Source organism: Cololabis saira, chromosome 19 (assembly GCF_033807715.1).
Source record: "Cololabis saira isolate AMF1-May2022 chromosome 19, fColSai1.1, whole genome shotgun sequence".
Taxonomy (NCBI): domain Eukaryota; kingdom Metazoa; phylum Chordata; class Actinopteri; order Beloniformes; family Belonidae; genus Cololabis; species Cololabis saira.
Genome location: NC_084605.1, coordinates 29,332,173 through 29,358,682, shown reverse-complemented (window position 1 = coordinate 29,358,682; position 26,510 = coordinate 29,332,173). Strand labels below are relative to the sequence as shown.

The window sequence follows — 26,510 nt, the reverse complement described above, 5'->3', positions numbered from 1 at the left end:
ACACACACACACACACACACACACACACACACACACACACACACACACACACACACACACACACACACACACACACACACACACACACACACACACACACACACACACACACACACACACACACACACACACACACACACACACACACACACGCGGGGAAGGGGGTAAAAAGGTAAAAAAAAGTAAAAGATATATATAATTACAAAATATGGACAGAATATACATTGCAGTGGGGATAAAAAGATTAAAAAATATAAGATAAAAAAATGGTGCAAAGGAAAGAAAAACAGTGCAAAAAAGCAGGTAGAATGAGCGTGAGGTAGACAGGTATTGCAAATGTACACATTGCTGGAGAAAGCCACTTCGTAAGGAGGGTGTAGGGTTTTTAGGCATTCTCCATCACAGTTACTGAATCTATGTAAACTTTTTAAATGTTTTTGTATGTGAAAATAAACAAATAAAAATACAAAGGTATGATTGGTTTAATAAAAGGTGGCTTTTGCATGTATAGATTATATTTAAATTTTTCATCTTGGGATCCCACATTGTTACAACGTTGTAACCATATTAATACGGACAACTGCACTAATTGATGAGCATGACACAGTCCTTGCAGTTGATCAAGGCGCCGCTTGACCGACTCCGAACCCCAACAAGACAGGTTAGTTAAAATGTCCGAAACGCGGCTTCTGATTGGCTGATTCCACCGGGGCTCATGAAACGGCGTCTCTGATTGGTCGAGCCGATGTGGTCTTTTTCCTCTCGCGATTGTTTCCCGTGTGGGTTAATGGCTCCTCCTGCTGCAGACGGAGACGGAGCTGGCAGCGAGCACTGAACCGGGGGGGAAAAACACGCAATTCAGCCCGAATATCCGCGGGGTTTGTCGGTCTTAGTGCTTTAGTCGGGTGTGTGTGTGTCGGTTGTGGTCGATACAGCGGTGTATTTAGCGACGAGCAGCTCCGCAGATGAACTCCGTCAGAGCCACCAACAGGAGACCCAGGCGAGTGTCCAGGCCGCGCCCGGTGCAGCCCGAGCGGAACAACGGGGACCGAGGTGAGTGTGGCCGCGGTCCCTACACGGTCCGGGGCCGAGCTGAGTCCCGGTGTTTTACACGACCCCCGCGCCGCTGTTAGCTCCCGACCCCCCCGGCGAAGGGGGCCTGGCGGCGGCGTGAGCGGGCAGGAAACGCCGAGGCTTGTGTCTCCGCGGCTGCGGGGCCAGGCCGCGCTTTGTTCGGCCTGAGCGCTAGCTGCGGGAGGATGGGGGTCGCTGCTCGGGGGGGACGATACGCAGCTCCGCGGGCACCAGCCCTGGCTCACACCCCTTACTTACAGGCAAAAAAAAAAAAGACTTGTAATGTTTTAATCCCCACTCCCGTCGGTCGATCTGTCGCTGCATTCCCAGCTGTCACGACCGAGTCCGGGACTGTAAATCACCAGGACTGCCATTTTCGGGGTGTAACACTAACAAAAACAGCAGCCGCCGGGCAGCGGAGCGGGCTGGCCGCCCCGGGGCCAGACACCCCTCGGACCAGCTGCTGATCCCCCTGGTCGTGCTTTATTACCCCCGGGCTGAGCAGAACCACCAGCCCGGCCCCGGCCCTGCTGGCCGCGGCTGGATTTGTTTACACCGCGGATTTGAGAGCTACGCACTTCAGTTTGTAGCTTTAGCCGCAACACGGCTGCACTCCCGTCCACGGCCCCGAATCTGACAGCACCACAAAAGAGAGAGCCCGGTCCACCGGGGCATTGCGACTGCTGGCTGTTTGGGGGGACTTGACGGGAAAGAAAGAAAGAAAGACACTGGGGCTGCAGGGACATCTGCATCTGCCATTATCAATCAGCAACCTTTGTCTTCCTTACCAGCTCCTGCCCTGGCTGTGGTCTGCATAGTTGGCACACAACATGCAAGCTTAATGTAGAGCAGTGTCAGTAATGTATGCTGCAATCCCTGAACACCTTCGAGCTTTGTAAAATGGTATTTGAAAAAAAAAAAAAAAAAGGGTTAGATTGCTCATGTTTATTGAAGAAACTACCTGTCATGTCTATGTAATTAATTGCATGACCCTGATGTATGAAACCTTTTTTGATTATGCAAGTGTCTCTATGGATATGGTGTGTATATTAAGAGCTCTTTGGTTCTGTGTTTAGATGAGGAGGCTCCTGCAGCAGCTGCAGCAGAAATGGCAATTGAGGAGTCCGGTCCAGGTGCTCAGAACAGTCCCTATCAGCTTCGACGCAAGACCCTGCTTCCCAAGAGAACCACCGCTGCCTCTGCCACCGCCTCTGCCTGCCCCAGCAAGGGCCCAATGGAGGTTAGACGAATGCTCTTGTTTGCATCGCATGTGACATTCACTGCAGTTTTGTGTGCCTGGAGAGTGCAGATGTATGGGATTGAGAGAGAATTATTGATTTTTTTTTTTCTTCTTTTTTTTTTTTTTTCTTTAAAGCAGGGAATGTCTCTTATAATTGATTAGTGCCAAGTTCTTGAGTTGAAGTTTATTTCCTACTTGCCCCATCTTTCAGGGAGCATCTACTTCATCAACAGAGACCTTTTGCCATCGAGCCAAGCGGGCAAGAGTGTCCGGTAAGAGCCACGACCTTCCAGGTGTGTGTTAAAACCCTGCAGCTGGATAAGGAGAGCTTTTGCTGTCTTTTTACTTAAGACTTTGTAAATGTGAGTGTTTGTGTATTTGTGTATTTTTAGCAGCCCCAGCAGAACAATATCTGCAACAGAAGCTTCCAGATGAAGTTGTTCTGAAGATCTTCTCCTACTTACTGGAGCAGGACCTTTGCCAGGCAGCTTGTGTCTGCAAGAGATTCAGCCAGCTAGCAAATGATCCCATCCTATGGTCAGTGCAGCTGAAAACTGCTTTGTTTATTTTGTGTGTGACAGACAGGGCTGCAATAAATTATCAACATAGTCGACCAAAATATATGACAATTAGTTGCCAACAAATTCAATAATCGATTATTAGTTTCTTATGTTATCGTGCCTCTGTTTCGTGGTGTAGGTTGGAGCGTTTATATTTCTTTTAATAACATCAGTCAATATAACAGCTTTAAAAAGTTTTAAAAATGCAGATATTTTTGCATTTTTTTCATGTTTGTTTCTGTCCGCTAGTAAGAGTATGTTCTGTGAGCGCACAAGGAGTGCATTGGGACTGAACCCCGCCGTGAGTGATACAGGGAGCAGAGAAAACTGTAAACGTGTGTCCAAAATCATGCGTGTTTTGTTTTGTCCTCTGAAACTGAGGCCCAAATATCTCCGATATTGCTCTCCAAAACCCAATAAAACTCTCCATGATCTTTTTTTTTTTTTTTAATAATAAAAAAAAAAATCTCCACTCAAAGCTGTAGGTGGTCATACATTTATCATAATGTCTAGTGTATTATACGGTACAACATCGGAAAGCTCTAGTTTTCTGCTTTTTAGAAACCATTAAAATTTGGGATTTTCACCACCCAATTAGGAGGAAGAGTTGTGAGAAGCTAATGTTACAAATGTGTGATTATAGATTGTAAAAAGATGTCCTGGGGGCACCATGAAGACTCGTATATGCAAAAACCTCTAAAGTATTTCTATTACAAAAACAATTTTTCTGCTTTTCTGCCTTCTTGTCTTTTGGTGGCTCCCCTTATTTTTTGTAGTCTTAACGAGCAGCAAAGTTTGTTCATCACAGAAGTTAGATAAATCACCTATTTCTGACTGAAGAGATCCTTTTCAATGTTTTCTTGTAAGTTGGCACATCTCAACTATCTTAGGCTAATTTAAAAACCTAATAGCCTAATAAAATGGTTTGTTATTGCGTAATTCATCATAAGATTGGTCGGTTGAATCATTTCAATAATCAATAGATTAATCAACTATTAAAGTAGTCGTTATTTGCAGCCCTAGTCACAGACACTGGAACGGACTGAAATGTTTTCTCTACCTGGTGTTTTAATATTTATACTAGGAAACGGTTATACATGGAGGTGTTCGAGTATACACGCCCCATGATGCACCCAGAGCCGGGCAGGTTCTACCAGGTCAGCCCTGAGGAGCACGAACACCCAAACCCCTGGAAGGAGAGTTTCCAGCAGCTGGTAAGTTGCTCTCCACCGTTGAGTTAATTTCATTTATATGTATATAATTACCTAATTTTATCTGTACGATGACCTTGAGTGTCAGAAAGGCACCTATAAGACAAATGTATTATTTTATTATATATATATATGTGTATGTGTGTATATTATATACACACACGTATGCATGTATGTATGTTTATGTAATTATTTTTATATATATGAAATATTTATATGTTGTGTGTGTATATGTGTTTGTATATATATATTTATATATATATATATATATATATATATATATATATATATATATATATATATATATATATATTAGGGATGCAACTGTTCTCGGTATCAAACCGTTCAGTTCGCCCTCCACGGTTCAATATGCCCTTGTGTGCCGCGGATTTTCGGTTTTGCCATTCATTTTGCATTAATGCTTTACAACCCGCGTATTTAGTAGTGTATACTGTACTTACTGTACTGAGTTGTCAAGATTAAGAGGCTGTTGCCTATAAAGAATTATAGTAATTTACATTTTGAAAAGTGACAAGAGAAATAAACAGATAATTTTGGAAAAAAAGCTCTCTTCATGTACATAGAGGCTGATTTATGGTTCCATAATTCAGGCTTAACACAAACCAAACTGAAACCGTGGCCCAAAAAACGATATATATATATATATATATATATATATATATATATATATATATATATATATATATATATATATTACACACACATCAAACATTTTCCCAAGCATTATATGGCTTTGCAATCAATTGTATGCCCCTGGGGGGGGAAAAAAGAAAAGAAAAATGTTTAACAAAGTAAAACATGTCTTTGTAAAGTAAAAACAAATGGCCTCATACATAAATAGAACTGTATGGATTTTAATTAAGTACAGCTGTATACAAGGAGAATTGGTTCACCGTAAAATTAATAAGGTTTTTGAAAAATGTAAGCAAACTAAGTAGCTGTAAGTGTTAAAAGATTAAATTGGGTTTAGAGTATTTAAATAAATTTGAAAGGTTTTATCATACTTTAATATGTAATTTGGAACCATTGAATCCCTTTTGCGCTTTGCTTTTAATTTACAAGTTCAGTCAAATGTATGTTGTTTATTATTGACAGGCAACTCTGTCAGAAGATTTAACAGGTCCAGTTTGTGTTTTATTAAGTTTAATGGCTCTTTCTCATTAAATTCAATATAAACTATGTACACCAATGGGTTAGGCGTGCTGGTTAGTGAATTACAGAGGGTAAAGTTGGATGTTTCCTGTCATGTTGGCAGAAGGAGAGCTGCCACTTTATTTGTATGCAGTGTATAAGTTACCGTCAACGAATATGCATCTGTTGCATGTTAAAGACAAATAGCTCTGGAGCTCGCTCTGCCAGAGAGAAGAATAACAACACTGAATGTGCCAATCTGTGCTGCAACATACAACAGATCTGTACTATGCTTTCGGATAGAGGTCGTATGGGATACAGGAGTGCAAAATTGTCTCCTACAGTTTACAAAATTGATGCACAAAATATTGCCTTTTGCATTATTTTGCCTTTTGTGGCTGGCTTTATTCTCTGTAACTACTTCATGAGTATTTGGTAGCTCAAGCTCACTGAGAACAGCAAATTGTAAACTCCTGAAATGGGTATCAGAGCAGGTTGATGCCGTCATTCGGTGTGAAACAGCCCATCCAATGAAAGTGTTGAGATTAACACGTATACGTTGGACTGCTTTGTTGATCTAAGCACTGTTGTTGAGGTTCCACTCTTAACTTTGGAGTTTGAACACCTCCGTATAATTGGAAGCCAATACATTTTCTTTAATTATGATATAAGTGCAAAATTGTTAATCTGTTTAAAACAAAAATAATTTTATTTTAAACTCTATATATATATATATATATATATATATATATATATATATATATATATATATATATATATATATATATATATATATATATATATATATATATGTGTGTGTGTCAAGTCAAGAGTTCAGCTTTTGCTTGTGTCTGTGATGTCTATCTTTATTTGTGGCATCCATCTGTATGTGCTGTGGTGGATGCTTTAGGGGCTGCCTGAAGTCATCTGACAAATCTGATAGATTGCAAGACGGTTCAGAGGACAGGAAACGGAAAATAGACACATAAGCTGCCTAAAAGTTTTCAGGTTATTGCAAGTGAATAATGGGATTGTTTTTAGCTTGTCTTCCCAGAAAGTTCTTTGGCTGTGTCTCCTTCTTAACTAGCGAGTATTGGCTCCAATACATTTTTACAAAACAACTATACTTTTTGTGCTCCTGTAAAGGGTGGTCTGTTAACTGGGTTAAAGAAAGACCAGGTAAACAAACGGCGTTCACTGATCTCGGTGTCTTCTGTGTTGCAGTACAAAGGTGCACATGTAAAGCCAGGCTTTGCTGAGCATTTCTACAGTAACCCTGGCAGATACAAAGGCAGAGAGAACATGCTGGTAAGTTAAAACCCTCCAGTATAGATGTTTTTGCATAACACTGTTTATTTAAACAGCAGCTTGCTTTTCCAAACTGTCCTCTGATGAATTGTAAACAAGTGTGTGTCCTCCCTGACAGTGTTTGTCCCTCTCTCACACAGTATTATGACACCATTGAGGACGCTCTGGGTGGGGTGCAAGAGGCTCACTTTGACGGTCTCATCTTTGTCCATTCTGGCATCTATACAGATGAGTGGATTTATATAGAGTCCCCCATCACCATGATTGGTGCAGGTGAGAATGTTGCTTTCATTGAGCAGTGCTGCAGACTCGATGAATGCACCTCATCTAATCAATAAATCTTTCTTAAGAATGAGCAACATGCTCAGCTGTGTGGGTTTGTGTGTGTTTGTCTGTATACTTGGGGGGGCTTAAGTGAGTGTCCTTTCTTTTTCCTTCAGCTCCTGGTAAAGTAGCAGACAAAGTGGTGATTGAGAATACAAGAGACTCAACATTTGTCTTCATGGAGGGCTCAGAGGATGCATATGTGGGATACATGACTATAAAGGTAAGTGAGTGCTTCACCTCTAAGTGTTTTGAAATGAAAACTGTCGTCTCTGCAGTTTTAGGATCTGGAAAAGCATAACCTTTTTTAAGTCGGAGTTTCACAATCACAGAAACGTAGCTGACAGGGATTTGTCATTTTCAGGAACATTCTGGAGTTAAATCAGCCCTTTGTGTGTCAAGTATATTATTAGATGATAATGACTGTAAACATCTGGCATTCATGGCCAGCTTCAATACACCCTGATGCAAATGACTGTGACATTAACACTTGAGCAGACCTTGATGACAAACTAATGATGGTTTATTGATTTGAATAAGGTATGCTGAAGCAAGAGACATCTAAAACATTTAGGGCATTGGTCCTCTGGGACTAGAAGTAGAAACTTCTGACTCACGTGGAGTCTCGTCAGAGGCTTTCTTTTGATTTGGCTTCATTATTTTGATACTGGAAGTAAATCATCTATAGATGAAATAGTAGTGGTGCTAATTTTCCACCCAGGTTCCCACACACAGTAGAAGTGAGTAAAATGATGATAGAAGGGCATCAGTCAGACACCATATAGTGGAAAACACCCTAGGAAAGACTGATTTTTATATTTCTGCTGGTCTAATTCTGCTTTCTTTGAGTAAAGGTGATTGTTGTGTTGTTATAACGCTTACCAATCACAATGATGATAATTGGAGTAAGATTAATGTAATTGTGACAGGCGTACCTATCAGGGATACTTTATGATTTATTAAAAGTCATTGATCTGCCTGTGATCTATGATTTTTTTTTTTTTTTTTTATTTAATTTTGATTCAGCTTTATTGATACATTCCCAATCCACAACAAATTACTCTGAAGTCAAGTGAGTTCAGTTTCGGTTAAGTTGATGTCTTTACCATGTAAAATGTGGGCCATGTTCCACATTTGAGGCATGTTCACATGTTTTTTTGTAGTTTCAATTCCGGTTACACCGTGTAAAAGATTTTAATGTTGAACTGAAATGTGACAAATGTTTCTTAGTATCTATTATTACAAATTATTATACTTAATGTTTTGTGGTATGAAATATCACCTTTCCTTTTCATCATGTATAACCACATAATGTCTCAGAATAAGGTTTTACAATCTAAAAGTATTAATGGCAGTAAAGACTCCAGTGAGAGTACAGTGTGGATTTAGTGAGCGGCCAGAACCAAAGCCTGACGTTGACCTCGGCTGTTCTTCTCTCCTCAGTTTAATCCAGACGATAAGTCAGCGCAGCACCACAACGCCCACCACTGTCTGGAGATCACAGTGAACTGCAGCCCTAACATTGACCACGGCATCATCCGCTCCACATGCACAGGTAACTACATACACGTGTGCCCCTTTTACACTGACCGACGTGGGGTGGCGTGTCGAGCTGCCCCGTGAATAACTCTCCTCTGAGGATAGTCTTATCTGCGGGTCAGGTCTAATGTAAACAGAACTAACACTTGGTGGCGGGTCGTGGGAGGGGTTTGTTGATCACGTAACCTGAGTACAACCCACCAGGGAAGATTTGATTTATTATTATTATTATTTTATAAAATAAGGAAACAGCTGATGACCATAACAGCAGCAGGACATCACAGGTAGGGCCTTTTATTAGCAAGATGAGTAACTCAGTAACTCGGCCTCAGAGACGAGGACACCATAAACCAGCGTTTGTCCGGAACCATAAAGGATGGTCCATTGTTTGAACAAGTAGCCACAAAAATGACCAACTGGAGTTTTGCAAGAAGCAAAACCCGGCCAAAAAATGTTCATCCCGATGTTGATCCATCCTCGTTTTGAAAATGACACCTGTCTGACGCCGCACATTACCCTGCTGATGTAGGGATCATTCTACACACCCACACAGGTGACGTTTTGTTTTGTAGTTAACGCCTCCCGACTCACCTTCCGTCCCCTCAACTCGCCTTCAGGTCAGAGGTGTCAAATAACATGCCTTGCGTTTATATTACGCACATTAAACACACGTTCATCGTCCAGCGATATCAGAAAACAGTTCATAAATTGGTTCAGTGTCTTCCCCGTTAGTATTTTTTTAAATTAATGTTTGCAAAAGTATCATAGATGGACTGCTCTGCTATTGAGAGCCATGATTTCCTTTGGCTGTTTGGTAACAGTGTTGGGAAGTCTTTAAAGTTTGCCCTGATAATTTGACTTTCTCATGTATTGAATGCTTGTTTCTTTTAGTCTAGTCAAGACCAAGTTATATTTGAAATTTCACTTGGTATTGGAAATCAATGCATTTTTCTGTCCTTCAGGTGATTTTAAATGTTGTGGAATAACTCCTTCCAAAGGTTGTCTTTTCCACTTTTATCTCAGTCTCAGTTTCAGGCTAATCAATACATGCTACAGCAGTTAATTTGTATTTAAATTAGAGTAGCAAGGTACCTTGTTGAAAGTTTATAGAAAATGCAAGTCCACCAATAAGACATCATTAATGTTGCCACATTATGTTTGTCTGTGACTCGGACTAAGATTGACCAAATTTTTTGAAGTAATAAGTTCTGGTAACAACCATTTAGCTTTCAATAAACACAAATAAGCTTCTATTATCAAACGTGAACCTATGCTTGCCTTTCTTTTGTTGTGTAATTGTAAATAGAACATTTTTAACTAATTTCCATTGTATGACCCTTCCTTATTGTGTCCAGTGGGTTCAGCTGTGTGTGTGAGTGGACAAGGAGCCTGTCCAACCATCAAACACTGCAACATTAGCGACTGTGAGAATGTAGGACTGTACATTACAGACCATGCACAGGTAAAAATGACCACATTTTTTTTTCTCTCTCTCTCCGTCAAATGTTGCATTGTTTGTCATAGATGCACAAAGTCACATTCAAACATATTCACAAAGACTTTGGTTTCTTGTGGCCTTCCTTTGTTTGTTTTCAGGGCATTTATGAAGACAACGAAATCAGCAACAATGCGCTAGCGGGAATTTGGGTGAAAAATCACGGTAATCCTATCATAAGACGTAACCACATTCACCACGGTCGAGACGTCGGAGTGTTCACGTTCGATCACGGAATGGTAACGACTGTCCGCTTTGCCACGTCCTGCATGTTCAAGAAAGAAACCACAGAGCGTTTATTTATTCTCTTCTGTGTTTCAGGGTTACTTTGAGAACTGTAATATCCATAGAAATCGCATAGCAGGCTTTGAAGTGAAGGCATACGCCAACCCCACGGTTGTGCGCTGTGAGATCCACCACGGCCAAACGGGCGGCATCTATGTCCACGAGAAGGGCCGGGGCCAGTTTATAGAGAACAAAATCTATGCCAATAATTTTGCTGGCGTGTGGATCACGTCCAACAGTGACCCGACGATACGGTAAGAACACAGGCTGTGCAATATTTATGAAATACTTTCATATATATATATATATATATACTTTACTATACTTTATATACATATTTATATTTTATTAATAATTTCCTTGTGTAAGTGGCTTTTTCGCAGCATTTTAACACGAGTGAATCAGTACCACTATTTTCCAGAGCTTTTTTCCTCTGCACAACTTTTTTCCCTATTTTGGTTTTATCAGTTACCTGTAATTTTTAAATTTCTTAAGTTCCTGAATGAGTGCTCTGCTGAACTGTGGTGATTACTTGCATATCTAGCAGGTTGTGAGCCATGCTCACGTTAGCATTTTCAACAGATTGAGATGGACCACCCTATCCCTAAATCTCTGTGTCTGAAAGGAAACCTGATCACAATATTTCCGTCAGTTGGAAAATGAGGGGGAAAAAGAGAACCAAAAAACATTTGCACATGCGTTTTGTTGTGGTACAGTTTAGACTATCATGTTGGGCATTAAACTGACGCTGTTGTAAACCAATAAAGCTGCCAGAGTCTTGGTATTAGCCAATCAGAAACAGAGGAGGGCGGGTTCGCCCCGTCCCTCAGGGAAGACCGACTTGTAACTTGTCAGAGACTAGGGGAATGGTTACATGAGTGGAATTAACGAATATGTAATATGTGGATTAATTTTACCAACTCAAAATGGAGAGCAGATGGATAACGTCATCTGAGAGCAGCTTCTTCGGCAAGTGTCTATTCGCTGCTTATTAGGCTAGGCCTGTGTTGAAAAAATCGATTTTCCGATTCTAAATCAATTCTCATATTAATTCCTAAAGATCGATTATTTTTCATCATTAGATTTTCGCCAGGTGAACTTTAATCCCAGTAGTCACGTCATTTAATTCACACATGCGCGTGGTGTGAAACTATCAAACAAGGAACATGGCGTCGAAGAGCAGCGGTAGCGTTAACAAAGCGCTGGTTTTTAAAACTCCCGAAATAAATTCAGTTTTCTTTGGAGAAAATGCTGAAAGAGGGTTCACTAAAAGCCGGGGACACTACACGCTTCTCTGCCCCTCCTGCCCTCGTGAACAAAACATGTGGAAGCGGCCGCCTGAGAAAGCAGCGCAGAAGCTACAGAACCACAGTTCACTCCGTACAGACAGCGGGCTGAGCAGGACTGTTAAGGAAATTACTTGCTGTTTGAGCCTGTGTTTATGCTGCCATATGCGTTCACCTCCGTTTGCACAGACAACCAGCTGCGTTGTAAACGGACCTCGCTCGAACCACGCAAGGAGACCGTGTCGTACTGTAATACAAAATTATGATTCCACCTACTACAGACGTTGCCGTTAAAGTACATGATCTTTCTTCGCACGCATCCTTCCATCTCCAGTCAACCATGTGCTGGCAAAACTGGCAGTTTATTGAATCGCCAGACAAGGACACACTCATACACACCCCCAACCGTGCACAACCAGTGTTCAGTGTTTTGGATATTTCAGCTTAAATTTAAAAATGTTATATAAGTTCAATGAAGTTCATATTATCTATATTTACTATAGCTTGTTTAGTTTCTTCTGTTATCGGACACACGGTTTGTCATGACACCTGAAAAATGCCTGATGCTTTGTGGCAACATGTGTGTCTGGTGACAGAATAAATTAGACAAGCTAAAATTCTTTTTTTTACTGCATGAGCTGTTGCGAGTTCCTTCTTTTTTGCACTTTAAATGGATATTTAAAGGGCTAGAGTTATTTATTTTTTAGTTATTTCAAAATAATTGTTGTGAAATTATTTCACTAGTTATTTTACAGTCATATAATTCAGGCAACAGCTCAAAAAACATTTTTAATAACACTAAGCCACATCAATATCGGGCTAATACAGCATTTAACTTTTTAACTTGAAACCTTTGGGAAGCGACCGCACGGCAGAAAAGGGGCCATTCTTAAAGTGGTGCAGCGCATAGATGGAGGGGGAATATGAACTGGCTTGAAAAAAAATTTTCAGTCAAAAATATTTTTTTTTGCTTTAATCCCTGTGGTTATATCAGTTTTTAATAAATGACTGGTGCTGATATCTGATCACCTGAGGGATCAGAGATTACAGATGTTAATCTGAGGCTTGTGTCCTTTAAATTTACTATCTGAAATTCTTCCACATTGCTTGGATCTTTATCGAATGTGTGAATTTCCTTTCATCTTACTTTGAGAAACTTTGCCCTTCGCTGGTGATCAATTTGTACCAAATCATGATTAGAAGCAAATATTTGTCATCACCCGTTTAAAATAACAGCATTATAATATTCTTAACCTCTTTTTTTTTTTAGTCCTAAATTGCCTCCATCCCAACTTTTTTGTGGAATGTGTTACAAGGCTGAAATCCAGGAATCGACTTAAAACAAATAAAATTAATATTTTCTTTTTTTTGACATGCCTTTATACTGTCTACATCATATGACATGTTTTCTCCTTGTCTTCTCACTTTCAGAGGAAATGCTATTTTCAATGGTAACCAAGGAGGGGTGTACATATTTGGAGACGGGCGAGGTTTGATAGAAGGTAACGACATCTACGGTAACGCCTTGGCTGGAATCCAGATCCGAACCAACAGCTGCCCCATCGTACGGCACAACAAGATTCATGATGGACAGCATGGAGGCATCTATGTGGTAAACACACTCATTTAAAAAGAAGCAGTGGGCACGTTGGGTATATGTGATATTGATAAAAGTAGAACCAGCATGTGCCGTTTTTTCTTCTTCATAATTTCTCCCAATGGGAGGTTGTGGCATTTAATGGTGCTTTGTATTTCAGCATGAGAAAGGCCAGGGAGTGATCGAGGAGAACGAGGTTTACAGCAACACTCTGGCCGGAGTCTGGGTGACCACAGGCAGCACTCCCGTCCTCCGCAAGAACCGCATCCACAGTGGCAAACAGGTAAAGTGGTTACTGAGAAACATGAGTAAATATTTCACTTATAAAGTCTAATAAACATGCTAAAGTCCACTGTAACTAAGGGGTTGTGTTGCTTTTCATTTCTTATCTTTTAACCGAACATTTCTTTCAGTTGCACCTGACAGCTGAAAATCAGCTATATTTCACCTTTAAAACTGTTTGCCTTGTTTGGCATCATTATTTTCAACTGTGTGACTTTACTTATAATTGTTATTTTTTAATTTTGACAAACTACTAACACGTTGGACTCAAAATCACACAAAAATGCATTAAAATGAAGACAATGTCTCGATGTTTTTTGGAATTTATGCCACAAGAAAAATATTTCTTGTACATTACAAGACAGAGGCTGACATCACTCCTGACACCTCCAGGGTGTGTTTTTCCTCCTTTTATCCACCTGGAAGCCACGTCTCAAAACTCACTATCTCCGTCTCTTTCTTCTCTTCCTCGGCGACAAAACGTGACAAAGCGCAGAAAAAAACATGCAGTATATTAGTTATGATAACTGGTTTTTCTTGGCCTATCAACAGGATTTAAAAATTGGCATATAGTTTGAACTCTTTCGAGATTAGTTGAATCGGAGACACAGCGTCTCGCTGCTATGACATTGTAAATCGGTCATGTGATTTGATCTGACTCCAGAGTTAAAATAGATTTGATGTCAAAGAGAATAAACTTTAAAATTCAAGGTTAATGTGTCTTTCTTCAGGAAAATGTGATTACAGATAATGAGTAACAGATTTCCACATTTTTTTTCTTTTTTTTTTTTTTCCTCTCCGTTCTCCCCTTTTGCACACACTTTTCATATGCGATGGTTTCTAACCGACATTTACCATTTTAATCAAAATGTCTTCCACGTGAATCGTGTAGATCTGAAGAGCATGTCCAGAATAGCACATCTTAGGAAAGCTGAGTGTGAGCAGATTGATTGTGATTGGCCAAAACACTTGCATGTGTTTGATGCGAGAAGATGCTCTCCGGATTTATACGGTTCACGTGAATAACCGTTTCATTCAAACGGAGAACACTCCTGAAAAGGGACTAGTTTGTAAGTATGAGTGAAAAAACGGGAAAGGCACCCCTTGATGATGAAACGTGAAATATTGGTGGTTTCGGGTAGTGTTTTGTGCCGACTACTTCTCCATTTACTTGAACACAACCCCCTTCTGCCTCAGTGGTGCTTTGACACGGAAGTCACCCAGTGCTACAAGTCCAGTTTCCGCTGATTATTTTCTGTATCACTAGAATCAAATTCTCAATTTTTCTGTTTGCAAGATACATTGGAGTTGGTGAATGAAGCCACTGAAAAACTGTTTTCATTGTACTCGTCTTTTTTTTTTCTTCTTTTTTTTTTATTTATCTTTGTCAAAATCTTAACTTATTTGTATTTCGTAACGTTCCCTTTTCTTTGGCTCCTTCAGGTTGGTGTTTATTTCTATGACAACGGGCATGGTGTATTGGAAGACAATGACATCTACAATCACATGTACTCTGGTGTACAAATAAGGTAATTAATGATTACTCCTTTTTTACATTGTTTTCACTGAACATATTAAATAAGAGATATTTATTTCTACATAAAATCTTTTAGCTTTTACAGATTCTTATTGTTTCCTTTTTTTGAGCACATAATAATTTTAAATCTTCACAGGACGGGGAGCAACCCAAAGATCCGGCGCAACAAAATTTGGGGTGGCCAAAACGGAGGGATTTTAGTCTACAACTCAGGTCTGTACTCACCTCCTGCCACTGCAGTAACCTTGAATACCACGTGTGCTTACTAATGTCTAATCCTACTGTTAAATGATACAGGTCTGGGCTTCATCGAGGACAATGAGATCTTTGACAATGCAATGGCCGGGGTGTGGATCAAGACAGACAGCAACCCCACACTGAGGAGGAATAAGATCCACGATGGCAGAGATGGAGGCATCTGCATCTTCAACGGCGGCAGAGGTACACCCTGCCGTTATTTGTGCCTGTCAGAAGACCAGGCTTTTCTGAAATTTGCTATGTGAACTAGTGATAATTTTAACCTTGGTGTTTGGATTACAGTGCAAGGGTTGTATACCGTCATGGTGAAATTGTTTTCTATGTAGGACTGTTGGAAGAGAACGACATCTTTAGGAACGCCCAGGCTGGAGTGCTCATCAGCACCAACAGTCATCCAATACTACGCAAGAACCGCATTTTTGATGGCTTTGCAGCAGGTCGGTTTCACTAACTTCATGAACATGTATAACATTTCAGTTTGTCTGGTGTTTGACAGGTTTTTCCTTTTGTCTGTCCAGGCATCGAAATCACAAACCATGCCACTGCAACATTGGAGGGAAACCAGATCTTCAACAACCGCTTTGGGGGGCTGTTTCTGGCCTCCGGAGTCAACGTCACCATGAAAGGCAAGTGGCTGCTTCATGGCCAGTAAATTTGAGCTCAATCCAGGGATTAAAGTTCTCCGTCTCTGGACGGATTTCCGTCAATTGGAAAATGAGAGGAAGAAAAAAAAAAAAAAAAACCTTTGCATGTGAGTTTTGTTGTGGTATAGTTTTAGACTATCCAATGAAATCATGTTAGGCATTAAACTGACACTGTTGTAAACCAATAAAACTGCCAGAGCCTTGGATTAGCCAATCAGAGCAGAGGAGGCGGTGTTGGATCAGTAAGGGAAATCGGCAAATCAGATCCGTATTCGGGATAAGGATTGGCTCTAAGGGCTGGGTCGGTCGGGCTGGGGTTTGAAGCGGGGCTGGGGGAGCAGTCGCCCCGTCGCCCTCCTCCCCCCGCCGCCGGAGGCGCGGTCGTCCGGCCCGCCTCGCGGGGGGCCTCTGTCCGGCGGCGTTCGCGCGTCGTCGGGCGGGGGTCTTTCATGCGGGGCGGTGTCCGGCGCCGCGCGGAAGGCGGACCGGTGGGGGGGGTCGGGTACAGCGGATGGCGGCGGCGACTCTGGACGCCGACTCGGGCCCTTCTCGCGGAGCCCGCCGGGGACCCGTTCGCGCGGGCCCCCGGCGGGTCCCCTCTAGGGTTGCCACCTTTCAGAAATAAACATAAGGAACGCCTGATTTCAGCAGCGCAGGTGACAAAAAAAGGAACATCCCCAAAACTTCTAAACTGCATAGAAATGTATTTATTTTATATGAAAAAACTAAATGCTTTGATTTAAAGTTTAAAGTGCCTTAATAGCATTGAACTGGCACGACTGTACAGACAGCCAACCATACCAGTAACTGAACCTCCTATTCTATGTATGTCCACATCAGCCCAGATGTAGAATATAACCTACAGGTGAAGGTCGGAAAATTAGAATATGGTTTAAATTTTAAATTTAAATTTAAAAGGTGAAACTAATATCTTACATAGTCTCAATACATACAAAGCAACACATGTTAAACCTTTATTTGTTATAATTTTGATGGTTGAATTGTTTATTGATTTCATAAAATATTCAAATTTTTTGCGATTTTTTTATTTGGGGTTTTCATAACCTGAGCCATAATCACCAAAATTATAACAAATAAAGGCTTGAAGTATCTTACTTTAAATGCAGTGGGAAATAATATATTTGTTTCACCTTTAGTTGAATTTACTACAAATGAAGTTTTGCGACATATTCAACTTTTCCGACCTTCACCTGTTGATTATGACATCAATAAATTAGAGCATAATATATGTCCGTATTGGTTCAATACGGAACGCAGCTTTTAATTCCCAACTACGTCACAATTCCGTATTTCAAGGGACAGGTGGCAACCCTAGTCGCCTCGGCTGGCACCGAGCAGCTAAACTTAGAACTGGTGCGGACCAGGGGAATCTCACTGTTTAATTAAAACAAAGCATCTCGAAGGCCCACGGGGGGTGTTGACGCGATGTGATTTCATAAAACCTCCCTCTCAACAATAACATCATCATCTCTTTGTCTGCACTAACACCATCATTGATGAAACAGTCCAGGATGTTTTCATCACCTTGGCCAAAGCCTTGCCAAATGCAGTGACATCAGAGGAGCTGGTCAACTGGATGAAGAAGTGCAGTTTACCAGGTTGACTCAGATCTAGGAGAACAGGCCAAAGGCTTTAATGAGAGTACTGCACCAATTGATGTGGACGATAAATTAAAAGCAAACTAACAATAATAAAACTGCTCAAAAACACCTTCCTCCTATAAAATGCTATTGGTCTTGAGTATTTAAATAGTGTTGGTTAAAGTCTTATTACACCTTAAATGCTGTATTAGAAAACAGAAGGGCTAATACAGCATTTCACTTTTTTGCTTGAAACCTTTGGGAAGCGACTGCACGGCAGAAAAAGGGCCATTCTTATAGTGTGGTGCAGCGGGAATATGAACTGGCATGAAAAAATTTTTTCAGTCAAAAATATTTTTTTTGCTTTAATCCCTGTCAATCTGCCCGGTAACAACTTTTAACTTTTCAATTTCTGTACTTTTTAGATAACAAGATTCAGAATAATCAGGATGCCATTGAGAAAGCAGTGAGCAGAGGTCAATGTCTCTACAAGATCTCCAGCTACACCAGTTACCCCATGCACGACTTCTACAGGTAAACGTCTGCGCAGTGCTCTAGGGTTCTGGTACTGCCTTGGTACTATGTTGCTGTTACTTATACTTTTGTAGATGCACATCTGCTTCTTATACTTTACTGTTGCCGTTTGGTGTCAAAGTTTCCAAGTATCCTCTTGTTGAGAACCAGGGTTGGAAGTTGGCGCCTGACAAATGTGGGTTATTTTATGTTGTGGTGGGAAAATGCTTTCAACGTAGGTACATAAAAGTAATATACATTTTTCTCACATTCTAGTCACATCCTGAGTTTGTTTTGCCCAGATATGCAGCACTATAGTTCACTACTGGGTTACCACGGCAATGCGGTAATTTGGGCTGTAACGATTCGTCGACGTTGTCAACAAAAATCGATAATCAAAATTGTCGACAATGAATTCCATTGTCACCAGACGTGTTTTTCCAATGGAGTGAGGCGTCTCACTTCAATACAATCTCTGCCGAGAGTCGCGCATATACGATAGCGTCTCAGCGCAGCTGCGGGTAATAAAACTTCAAAAGTTTGGGAGCATTTTAGCCTCGATACGCCGAATAAAAAGATGACTTGCAAGGTTTGCAAAGCCGATCTTGCTTTTCACGGGAGCACCTTCAGAGTGTTGAACGAAACGGACTCGCCTTGATAAGATATTAAGCCTATTTTCATTTGTTAAATTAATTTGTTTCATTCGTTAACTTTGTTTATTTCATGTTATTTATTAGTATTATTTGAGCCACTCACAGCTACTCTCGTTGCTATAACCTCAATCATAATTGATGCTGCGCGAAAAAGCTTGTGTGATGATGACAATGATGGATTTGCATCTAACTTTCAGTCAGGTAACCTATGAACTGTCAATTATCTATCAAACTCCACAATGATCATGTTAACATTAAATCAGATAGATTTGTCTGGACATTTCTCTAAGACACTAAATCAATGCATCCCTATTATTGTGCGCCGTGCAGGCATGAATTCTCAGTTTTGCGGATGCGGGTGAGAGCAGGATGAATAAAACTAGTGCCATCTTTCTTGTGTTTATTATCATTTGCCACATAATTAAAGCAACCTCATACTAAATTTAAAAGAAATTACTAATTATCCGATAAGTCGACTAATCGTTTCAATAGTCGGTGACTAGTCGACTATTAAAATAGTCATTAATTGCAGCCCTAGCGGTAATGCACCAGACCAGAGCACCTTTTGTGCTGTGAACTAAAAGAAAAACCATAAAGAGTCTTCAGTTTTTCTTTTCCTTTTCACATAGAAATAATTTACATTGGCGAATAACCCGCGGTTAACGTGCGGATTGGCAACCATTTTAGATTTAGTCTTAGTCTTTTGGACGAAAATATTTATTAGTTTTAGTCACATTGTTTCATTTCTATATGTGATAGTTTTAGTCTAGTTTTAGTCGACGAAAACTCAAAAAGGTTTTAGTCCAGTTTTAGTTAAAAGAAAAGATAAAAAAGAAAGTATTTACAATAATAAAGGTATATTCTGTTTTCGCCTAAAGCTATCAGACTCTACGTATGATAAAGCTGCACATATAACTCGACCAGTTTAACATATCGCAACGTGCTGACGGAACATAAACGCACAGAGAGACTTGCGACGAGCTGCTGGCAGTCCCTCTATGTAACTCCTCATAAACAAATGAACCAACGAGCTGCAGCTGAGTGTTCAAAGCACCGGAGCGCGCCCGGCTCGTCCCCGAGCGCGCAGCTCTCTGGCCACGCGCTGCGCTGTTCTCCTGGTCTCTGCGGATGAAGCCCGACGGGCTGAGTCCTGACACTAATGTTGCAAAAAAGCCAGGTGTGCTGTTCATTTAGACACATGGGGACCAGCAACAGGTCTCAAATGCTATATTTTTCTCTACATTTTAGACAGTCACTCAAACTTGGGTCAATATGATAATTACACTTGCAGCCCGAGGCTAGTCTCAACCGTGGGTCAGGTCTAATGTAAACAAAACTAACTCGGGGTGGCGGGTCATGGGAGAAGGGCTTGTTGATCATGTAATCTGAGTACAACCCACCAGGGCAGGGTTTAAAAAAAAAAAAAAAAAGTATTATTTTATAAAATTATTAGCAAGATGAGTAACTGGAGAGACGAGGAGATCCGCTAGCTACTCGGCCTCTGAGCTGGGGACACCATAAACTGGCGCACGTCCGGAAACACGAGGGATGATCCATTATTTGATAAAGTGGCCACAAAAATGATGAACCAGGGCTTTGCAAGAAGTAAAACCCGGCCAAAAAACACTCATCCTGACAGTGTATAAATCTTGCTGATGTAGGGACAATACGTCACTACACGCCGACACAGGTTACGTTATGTTTCGTGGTTAACGCCTCCCAACTCGCCTTCCCTCACCTCAACTTCCCTTCCGACACCAGGTGACAGATAAAATGCCTTGCGTTTATATTACCAACGCACGTTAATCACATGTTCATCATCCAGCGATAATAGCGGGATCCAATCTAAAAACGCCTCATGTGACAAAGATGTTGGTGACTGGATTTTTGTCACTGGAAAGTGGAGAGTATCTGACAGCAGTGAGTTCCTCACACCGTTCTGTTTGGTTTGGCTTAAGGCTTTTCTCCCACTGGGGGAGTTTTTACCTGCCATTGTTTATGTAATAATTGCTCGCGGGTCATGTTCTGGGTCTCTGGAAAGCGTCAAAAGAGACAACTTTTGTTGTATTAGACGCTATACAAATAAAATTGAATTGAATTGGTTTGTCACCAGTACACAAAGAAACAAATAAAACATGCAGCTGTATTGTTGGAATAGAGGATGGAAAAAATGATGTGATTAAAGACCCCGTTGTCATCCAAGTGCCACTTGCATATAAAGTAAATCAACAATTTTGTAGTAGTGGAAGTAGAGAAGAGTCACAACAAGCTGCAGCTGATTCTGATTTTGTGCCACTTTGGCAGGCAAACAAAATAAATTAATTTCCACTCCTGTTGTGGAAAGGGGTGGATGTCTGATGCAGCATTTGCCTGTTGTTTTTTTTTTTTGTTTGTTTGTTTCTTTTTGAGGCTTTTTGCTTCTAATCTGTGTTTTCACCTTTTACAGTGACTTTACATTATTTACTTTACTATCTGCTCCAATACAACTTGCTGATAGTTTAGCAAACACAAACATGAGGTGGTGAATTTGACACTTTATAGAGATAAAAATGTCTTCATGTTGTCATTTAAAGCACATTACCCAGTATTATCTATATCGAGCATCCATTTAATACCTTAAATGTTTTTATTGTCCTAAATCTCTGAGTAACTACACCGACTAAAGGCGTGGACTTGAGCTTTAGGAAATTGTTTCCAGACCAAATAATTAACAAATCGGAAGATGAAAGTAGGTTAATTGCCCAATTCATGAAAACCAAAAATCCCACCTCTCACAAACATGGTTAAAAGCCTTTTCGTGGTTAAAATGGTTTTCTTTTCTTTCCTAAATTAATGAAAATTGTTGTCTTGTGTCTCCCCAGGTGTCACACCTGTAATACAACAGATAGGAATGCCATCTGTGTTAACTGCATCAAAAAATGTCACCAAGGACATGATGTTGAGTTTATACGGCACGATCGGTGAGTTTATCTTAACGATTTTTCATATAAAATACAGGTTTCTGCTTCACGGCAGGTTGCTAATACAATCACCTCATGTTAACGTTACCTCAAATGTTCTTTCTCCAGGTTCTTCTGTGACTGCGGAGCAGGAACGTTGTCCAACCCGTGCACGCTGGCCGGAGAGCCCACACACGACACGGACACTCTGTACGACTCGGCGCCGCCCATCGAGTCCAACACTCTGCAGCATAACTGAAGGCGTCCGGTCAAGTCGACACCCTCACATAAGCATACAAACACGTTACATTGCACACAGCCATATTCACACGGTTACATATACACATCCACTTGCAGCCATATGGACCCAGAGAGACTCTGGCCTGCAGCGCTCTCAGACGGGACAGAGGCGGGAGATGCTGCAGAGGAAGCAGCTTCCCTCAGCTGCAGCCCAACACGCTGCACTGGAGGGAGCAGTGGAGCTGCGAGTGAAATGACAGAACAGCCATGAGAGATTCCTCACTGGAGTATTTCTTACTGCAGTCTGTAAACAAAGAAGAAAGGAGGAGAGAGAGCTGCTGAGTGGGCTGCAGAGGTCAGTGCTGGCAGCACTTAAAGTGTGAAAATCTTTTCCTGGTTAATCCTCAGCTCCCAGACCTCCTGTTCTGAAGAACTACTGTCAAAAAGACTCCCAGCCTCCTCGCAACAGTCATCCCTCTTGGCTGCCCAGGCAGTTGTAACTAGGCAACAGATGGGTGGATGTTAATCTGTGTGTGGATAAAAAGCAAGATTGTGTATGTGTGATGGAGCACTTGGGCTTTTTCTTTTCTGTTTTTTTGTTTTTTTTTTAAATATATATATATGTTCTCATCAATGGATTTTATTTCAATGCTTTCTCATGTAGTTTTGTATTTTCAAGCAAAAAGCAGACTGTATTTGAATGTCTTTTATTTTATTATATATTATTATAATTATTATTTTTCTTCGGTTAGCGTCCTCCTCCCGGTCCATCAAATTGCAGAAACTCGAATGTCCCAGTGGTGAAATTCTTTCTGTGAAAGAGAATCTCGTTTAAACACTATAAACCCTCTCCAGTGTGTTAGTTTTAATGACAGGTGGAGTGACTCCACACTTGTACAAAGTGGTGTGTCTAAATGTGTGTCGTATACAAGCCGTGTGTATGCGCGTTTGTGTGTGTGTGTGCGCGTGTGCGTTTGTGTGTGTGTGTGTGTTTATAAGTCGATGCAGTCAGTGTTGTGTGGAGAGGGTTTCAGCAGGAGGCGTCCGAGCTCCTTTGGACTGGAACTAAAGAGTCAATCTGCAGTCCCCCTCCCCTCCCGTTCCCCCTCGTGTATCGTGGTGACTGTGGCTCCTCATGCAGCCTGAATCGTATGCATGTACCATAACATCTAGACTTAATATATTGTGAAGTATTCAATAACCATTATGTAGATGCTAGTTGGAATTCAAAATGGGGTATACTTTCTTAGAAAGAAAAAAAAAAACACAGGAAACTGGCCATTTCTAAGAAAATAAAAATTTATTAGATCAAAGGTGTGTGTCTTTGACTTCGCTCACTATGATGATTTTATTTTTTTAAGTTAATTCAGCTACAAATGTCAGGGCACTGACATCGACATTCATAGGTGGTTAAAGAAAAAAGAATTTGGTGTTGATGGTAAAGTGGACGGGTATGAACTTGAGGTGATATTGCTGAGTTATGGCCATGCAATTTAACAAAGATGAGGCAAAAGAATAAATACCTCCATGATTCATTGTTGGCATCAATAATTTGAAGGTTATTTCTTCCTTGTGGAGGAATCTTGGCCCGGTCTTCTTTGCACTGCTTCACTTCATTGAGGTTGTTGGATTCTTCCTAACGCATGACCCTCTTGGTCCCGCCACGGCTTTTCAGCGAGCTACTCTAAAGCCTCGATTTGTCTGCTTTTCAACCAGTCTGTTGAAGCGCTTTAAATGGCAGTCCTGCCCAGTTGACCCAGTTTTGAGAAAGCTCCGGCTGTCACATGGCCTCACGCTGGCCGCGACACCACACCGCGTTCACGGTCAACTGAGTGGCTGCAAGGTGTCCGGACTGCAAAAACACCCAAATCATCACCCCTCCACCGCCACACTAGACACATTTCATATAATGGGTATATTTGAGACACATTTCTGAGACCTCTGCACCACCCCCATTATAGTAACATTTTATACGAAGCAAAGAAATAATTACTCCATGTGTTCATAATCACAACACAATCATTTTGAAACAATACGTTTTTTGTGTTTGTTTTTTTTATTTCCATATGTAATAACTCATGTAACTTATGTTCAATATGTAAAACTTGAAAATAAATTTAAAAAATCCTGTGTATTATTTCATACGTTAAGCTTTAAGGCAGGCCTCGCTGACCTTTTGACCCCTGTAGGGTCTGACATGTAAAAAAACGTTTGACTTCGGGATACTTTTGCTGGGACATCTGTTCCGGGGAGGACCGGTAACTCACTTCAACCCTTTCCACTTGTGATAAATCTTTTGTACAAACACTACAGAGCAGTAAAAATGTCTCCTGCTGATGACCAATTCATCAAGAGCTGATCATAAGCAGCATCTGGCTGCAACTTTCCTGTAAAACCTATGGAAGCACTAAGTATTGCCACGTGATATTTTTTTCAATCTCTTTTTGGCTTAATTTGTGTTAAATGAATAAAATAGTTTGTTTTGGTTTTTTTTTAAAGAAATAAAATGTACTCAAGACCCACTACGATCACATGATTTTGTTATTTCTGTAAGAGGAAAAACCAAAAGTTAAAAGTGTACCAACTAACTGGAAATGATGACGCATGGTGGTGGTAGTATAATGCATTGGTGGCACTTCTTTGAAGGAGAGAAATGAGAATTAAAGGGAGAAATAAACAGATTTGTGCAAAGACAAAAACCTAGATATTGAACAGAAACACCCAGAACACCAGGTTTCTTACTGTCCTTCAGAGATCCAGAATGAAGCCCCGAATAACATCTTTGGAGATGGTGGATCAGTTGTTTTGGATTCTGTCAGGTTCTCAATGTGATATACATGCTGAACGCATCAAGTCATCAGTTCCCTTGAAAGAGTAATCACAATTACGCACAGGGAAACCTGTGGTGCAATTTTAATAAACGTGACCAACAGAGGAAACATTGTAGGACAAACGTACCACCAGTAAGTGCAACTAGACGGATAAGCTGGCATTCACACTGACGAGCATGGTGGGGAGCCCTCAGCCATGCCTGTTCCCAATGTGGGATATATAATATATATATATATATATATATATATATATATATATATAAAAAAAAAATATATATATATATATGTATATATATATATAAAATATATATATTTAAGTTCTTGGAAATGTAGATCAGCTGAACACATGCTAATTTTCACTCATGACTAGACAGAACCCCCGCAAATTCCCGTTATTTAAACCATGAACACATAAACCGAGCTTCTCTGTCATCCGCGGTTTTACTCAGACCCTCGTTGCTGTGCCCTGCAATGATAAATACCAGTAATAAAAAAATGTTTCAGATAAAAACTACGTCAGATTCAAACCTGCCACAGGCTGAAACAACGTTAGTTTGCAGGCTCTTCAGTTTCTTCTGATTTCATTTATTCTTATTCTATTATTTACTGTCTAATTATGTCTTGCCGCTTTTAATGTCAATGTAAAGCACCTTGAATTACCTTGTGTTGAATTGTGCTATATAAATAAATTTGCCTTGCCTTGCCTTATTAGGGACTCAAAAATATGCACAGATTGCATTACTCAAAAACAAGCTATAATGTATTTTCAAATCTGTGTCCCAATTATGTGATCAATACAGCTGAGTCTGCTTTGGTTATTCCCTAAACCTCAGCATTTTTGGTCAGCTATATTTGAGAAGCTGTTAAAAACCAACTCCAGGTGGTTCTGAGATGTTAGAGGCCACAAAACATCTTCCAGTCCAGGAAGTCCACTACACCTTTGCTTTCTGTTATTCCGATTTCTGCCAGCACAAACCCAACAACCAGAACAAATCTGAGAGAATTTGGGGACCCTTTTTAGAACCATGTCACATTAATCCCCAAATATAGTGATCTTAACATGTAACGCTGAAGGAACGGGTGTAATACCCTATGAAAACCTTTTACAATAATAATAATAATGACTTGGTTTTATATAGCGCCCTTCAAGGCACCCAGAGCTTTACAGAGACCATTATTCATTCATACACATTCTCACCGGTGGTGGTAGCTACGTTTGTAGCCACAGCTGCCCTGCAGACTGACAGAAGCGTGGCTGCCATATCGCGCCAAACGGACCCTCCGACCACCACCAAACATTCATACACACTCAAACACATTCACACGAGACTTTACAGAGAACTTTGCCTTGAAATTACTGCAACCGTGTTTCACCTGCGAGTCCATTTCCTGTAAATGTATACCTCCCTGGCATGGTAGGCCTGGAGTGGCAGAAAGGTCTGCAGGGCATCCAAGTATGGCCAAGTTGAGGTCTGGAGTGGCAGAAAAGTATGATAAGAGTGCTACGGGACCTGTATGAGGGCAGACCGGAGGCTTCAAGGACTATGATGTTTGCATGATCTGTAACGAGGGGAGTGAGCACGTGCAAGGAAACCTGGAGAGGTGGAAATATGTGATAGAGACATGAAGGACAGTCACCAAGACAGCAGTACGGTGAGGATACAAGGAGCAGAGGTCAGGGTGCCAGAGTTTATATACTTAGTTTTTTTCTGAACAGTCAAGCCCGAGTGGGGAAAAGAGGTGAAGTAGAGCGCAAGGAAGATGGAATAGAAGGAGAAAGGTGTCTGGTTTTATCTGTGACTGAAGGTTGAGAAGACGGTAGTGAGAGCAGCAGTTCCCTGTGACCAAGAAACAGGAAGGAGATGTTAAGATTTTCTTTAAGACTGATAAGGATGGATAGCGTGAAGAACGAGCACACCGTTAAGACGTCGTAGGGTAGAC

General features: G+C 40.8%; 1 protein-coding gene across 2 annotated transcripts; it reads left to right on the top strand.

Annotated features, from left to right (window-relative positions):
- Positions 1-777: 777 nt before the first annotated feature.
- On the top strand, positions 778-23,868 carry fbxo11b (F-box protein 11b). Of its 2 annotated transcripts, none has more exons than XM_061708754.1 (22): positions 778-1,053; positions 2,151-2,314; positions 2,526-2,586; positions 2,707-2,851; positions 3,959-4,088; positions 6,462-6,545; positions 6,686-6,818; positions 6,986-7,092; positions 8,313-8,424; positions 9,764-9,870; positions 10,005-10,142; positions 10,225-10,442; positions 12,906-13,086; positions 13,232-13,354; positions 14,797-14,882; positions 15,027-15,103; positions 15,188-15,331; positions 15,475-15,585; positions 15,667-15,774; positions 17,819-17,927; positions 21,421-21,519; positions 21,628-23,868. In XM_061708754.1, the coding sequence occupies exons 1-22, from the start codon at positions 966-968 to the stop codon at positions 21,755-21,757; spliced, it is 2,655 nt and encodes an 884-aa protein (XP_061564738.1). In that variant the 5' UTR covers positions 778-965; the 3' UTR covers positions 21,758-23,868. The 2 variants fall into 2 exon arrangements, with proteins under 2 accessions (XP_061564738.1, XP_061564737.1); XM_061708753.1 differs by having other exon boundaries at positions 2,526-2,607.
- The last annotated feature ends 2,642 nt before the right edge of the window (positions 23,869-26,510 follow it).

What these genes read in the sequence shown, in the direction of transcription:
- fbxo11b (XM_061708753.1), top strand. Translation starts at nt 966, where the DNA reads ATGAACTCCGTCAGAGCCACCAACAGGAGACCCAGGCGAGTGTCCAGG. An exon ending in TGGGATACATGACTATAAAG is followed by an intron (nt 7,093 to 8,312) that starts GTAAGTGAGTGC and finishes TTCTCTCCTCAG; the next exon opens with TTTAATCCAGACGATAAGTC. An exon ending in AGTCAACGTCACCATGAAAG is followed by an intron (nt 15,775 to 17,818) that starts GCAAGTGGCTGC and finishes TGTACTTTTTAG; the next exon opens with ATAACAAGATTCAGAATAAT.